At 39.4% G+C, this 2500-nt stretch overlaps 1 protein-coding gene across 1 annotated transcript in view; it reads left to right on the top strand.

The window, feature by feature from the left end:
* The window catches only part of LOC125032496 (V-type proton ATPase 21 kDa proteolipid subunit c''-like), a 10483-nt gene that overhangs the window by 7742 nt on the left and 241 nt on the right, over positions 1-2500 (top strand). Inside the window, exons 4-7 of the mRNA XM_047623658.1 lie at positions 210-357; positions 601-736; positions 1308-1423; positions 1819-2500. The exon at positions 1819-2500 is cut by the window's right edge and continues 241 nt beyond it. Coding sequence (XP_047479614.1) covers positions 210-357; positions 601-736; positions 1308-1423; positions 1819-1851 — 433 coding nt within the window. The 3' untranslated portion in view covers positions 1852-2500. The remainder of the gene's footprint in view (positions 1-209; positions 358-600; positions 737-1307; positions 1424-1818) is intronic.

Below are 2500 nucleotides of genomic sequence, written 5' to 3'. Positions count from 1 at the left end.
AGATTTGCAGAGAGCGATGCTTCTTTCTTTCTCTTTTCTTTTCATTCTAGCTTACAGCACACAACACAATATGTTGTACCAGGCTATGTAGCTGGAGTTCTTTAAAATCTCCAATGATATTCACAAAATTTACTTTGTGCATTTCTGTAAATCCGCTTGAATCAGCACACATATCAAGATGAACCTTATCCTTGTGCTTTTCTCCCCAGGGGCATCCACACTACTGGCGTGAGCATCGTTGGTGGTGGTGTCCGTGCCCCTCGCATCAAGACCAAGAATCTGATCTCGGTCATCTTCTGTGAGGCTGTTGCCATCTACGGGCTCATCATCGCCATCATCCTGGCTGGTATTTTGGAGGTGGGTGAATGCATACGTGTGTCATTGTTGCCTTGGGCTTCTGTGGTTATCATAGGAAGAATACAAACATTGAAGATAGTCGCGTTGTAAAGTTTATTCTGAATATTACATCGACTTGGATAAAGTTTTTGATTTTAACATTTCACCATATGCTCTCAACAATACATTTCTATATATTTTGTTTTGTCTTGTTTATTTTTTTCTTGATTCTTGAGGCAAGTTTGTTTGCATTTTTTCCAACAGGAGTACTCTGAGACAAAGGCTGAAGCTAATGAGGACATCTTCGAACAAAACCTCGTCTCTGGTTACCTGATGTTTGCTGCTGGTCTGACCGTAGGACTCACCAACTTGTTTTGCGGTCTTGCTGTTGGGATTGTCGGTAAGTTTTTGGTTTAGGAGACTGAATTTTCAGAAGGTAGAAGTATAGCTTTTACAGACTACGTGAAATCTCTAGCAGTCCTGGAGACGTATGGAATTACACTAAAGAACCCTTTTCTCTCTCTCTCTCTCTCTCTCTCTCTCTCTCTGTCTCTCTCAAATTTGAAACTTTATGTAATGGTGCCTTTACCCTTTGTCTTGTTGACAAGAGTGCATCATCACAGTAGTCTATAAATAACAGGCATTCATACTGTAATGTAAGGTGTGAGTTGGGCAACATAACCCAGATGTCATAGTTGAGGGCAGCATAAATAGTGGAGTGATTAAAATTTCACCAAACACAAAGTGACCAGGAACATCTTTAAGATGACAGTGCTCTCAGAAAAGTGGATAAACAAGACACAACCTCAAAAGCAGCAAACTTTTGTTCTACTCTCTTCTTTTTCTCTTTTTACTTTAGATTTTAAGACTTATTCCATACTTTTTTTTCACACACACACACACACACATTTACATTTATAGTTATATTTATATTTACATATGTTATCTGGGGCCTATTCCTTACCTTACAGGTTCTGCTGCTGCACTTGCCGATGCTGCTGATGCCTCCCTCTTCGTGCGTATCCTCATCGTGGAAATCTTTGGAAGTGCTATTGGCCTCTTTGGACTTATTGTGGGCATTCTGCAGGTGAGTCTTAAACTGTTGTACTTGGTGTCTTAGAGTAAATCTGTCTCTCTCTGTCTCTGTTTCTCTCCCTCTCCCTCCCTCTCTATCTCTCTCTCTCTCTCTCTCTCTCTCTCTCTCTCTCTCTCTCTCTCTCTCTCTCTCTCTCTCTCTCTCTCTCTCTCTATCTCTCTCTCTCTCTCTCTATCTCTCTCTCTCTATCTCTCTCTCTCTATCTCTCTCTCTCTCTCTCTCTCCCCCTCCCTCTACCTCTCCCTCTCTTCTTCTTCTTCTTCTTCTGATTGATGGGTGATATCTGAATTGTTTTATTTTTTAAATAAAAGGTATAGATACTTTAATGGATTCCTTAATGTGTTTTAGATATAACTGAAATTGTTCTTTTTTCTTCTTCTTTGCAGACTTCCAAGGCCAAGATGGGAGACAAAGTGTAAACAAGCTGGCAAAACAATAAAACAAAAGCAGAATACATTCCAAGTATGCCAAGTTTTGTTTGCAGACCAGTGACTTATCATGAGGGAGTCAGACCAGAATTATTAGAGCACAAAGAGAGAGAGAAAAAAAAAAGCCTTTTGTTTTATCTGAAGCCTCCCCTCAGTCGGACTTCTTTTGCTAGTTTTAAACTTCTTTTTAAACTACTAGGTACTAACATTAAGAAGTAGTGAGGGTACAGGTTGTCAATTATCAATTTCTTTTCCTTTCTACCTACTCTTTTCTCCAGCTGGTGTTCACTTTTAAGAAGAAACTTACGAGTTTCATGAACAACTTAAAAGGACTCATCAAAGGTCTTCTCCCAGCTTGCACTAGTGGACAGCTGGATTTCTCTATCGGTAGTTTTATTCTCTTATTCTTCCTTCTCTTCTTTTCTTTTCTTTTTCTTGTTTTCAGAGAGAATTCCACAGTTCGTAATTCATTCTGGTTGCCATCACCTCCCGTTGGTGCAGTGATGGAAATGATGATTATTTCTCTCTCTATCCTAATATACATTTTCTAGCCACTTACTCTGCAGAGCATGCATGAATTATATATCACTTGTCTATTGTTTCCCTAAAAGATGTTTTCCATGCTCTTCTCAGTGTATTT

This window comes from Penaeus chinensis, chromosome 14 (genome assembly GCF_019202785.1).
Source record: "Penaeus chinensis breed Huanghai No. 1 chromosome 14, ASM1920278v2, whole genome shotgun sequence".
Classification (NCBI taxonomy): domain Eukaryota; kingdom Metazoa; phylum Arthropoda; class Malacostraca; order Decapoda; family Penaeidae; genus Penaeus; species Penaeus chinensis.
The sequence above is the reverse complement of the archived record's forward strand: the minus strand, read 5'-3'. Positions and strand labels throughout refer to the sequence as shown.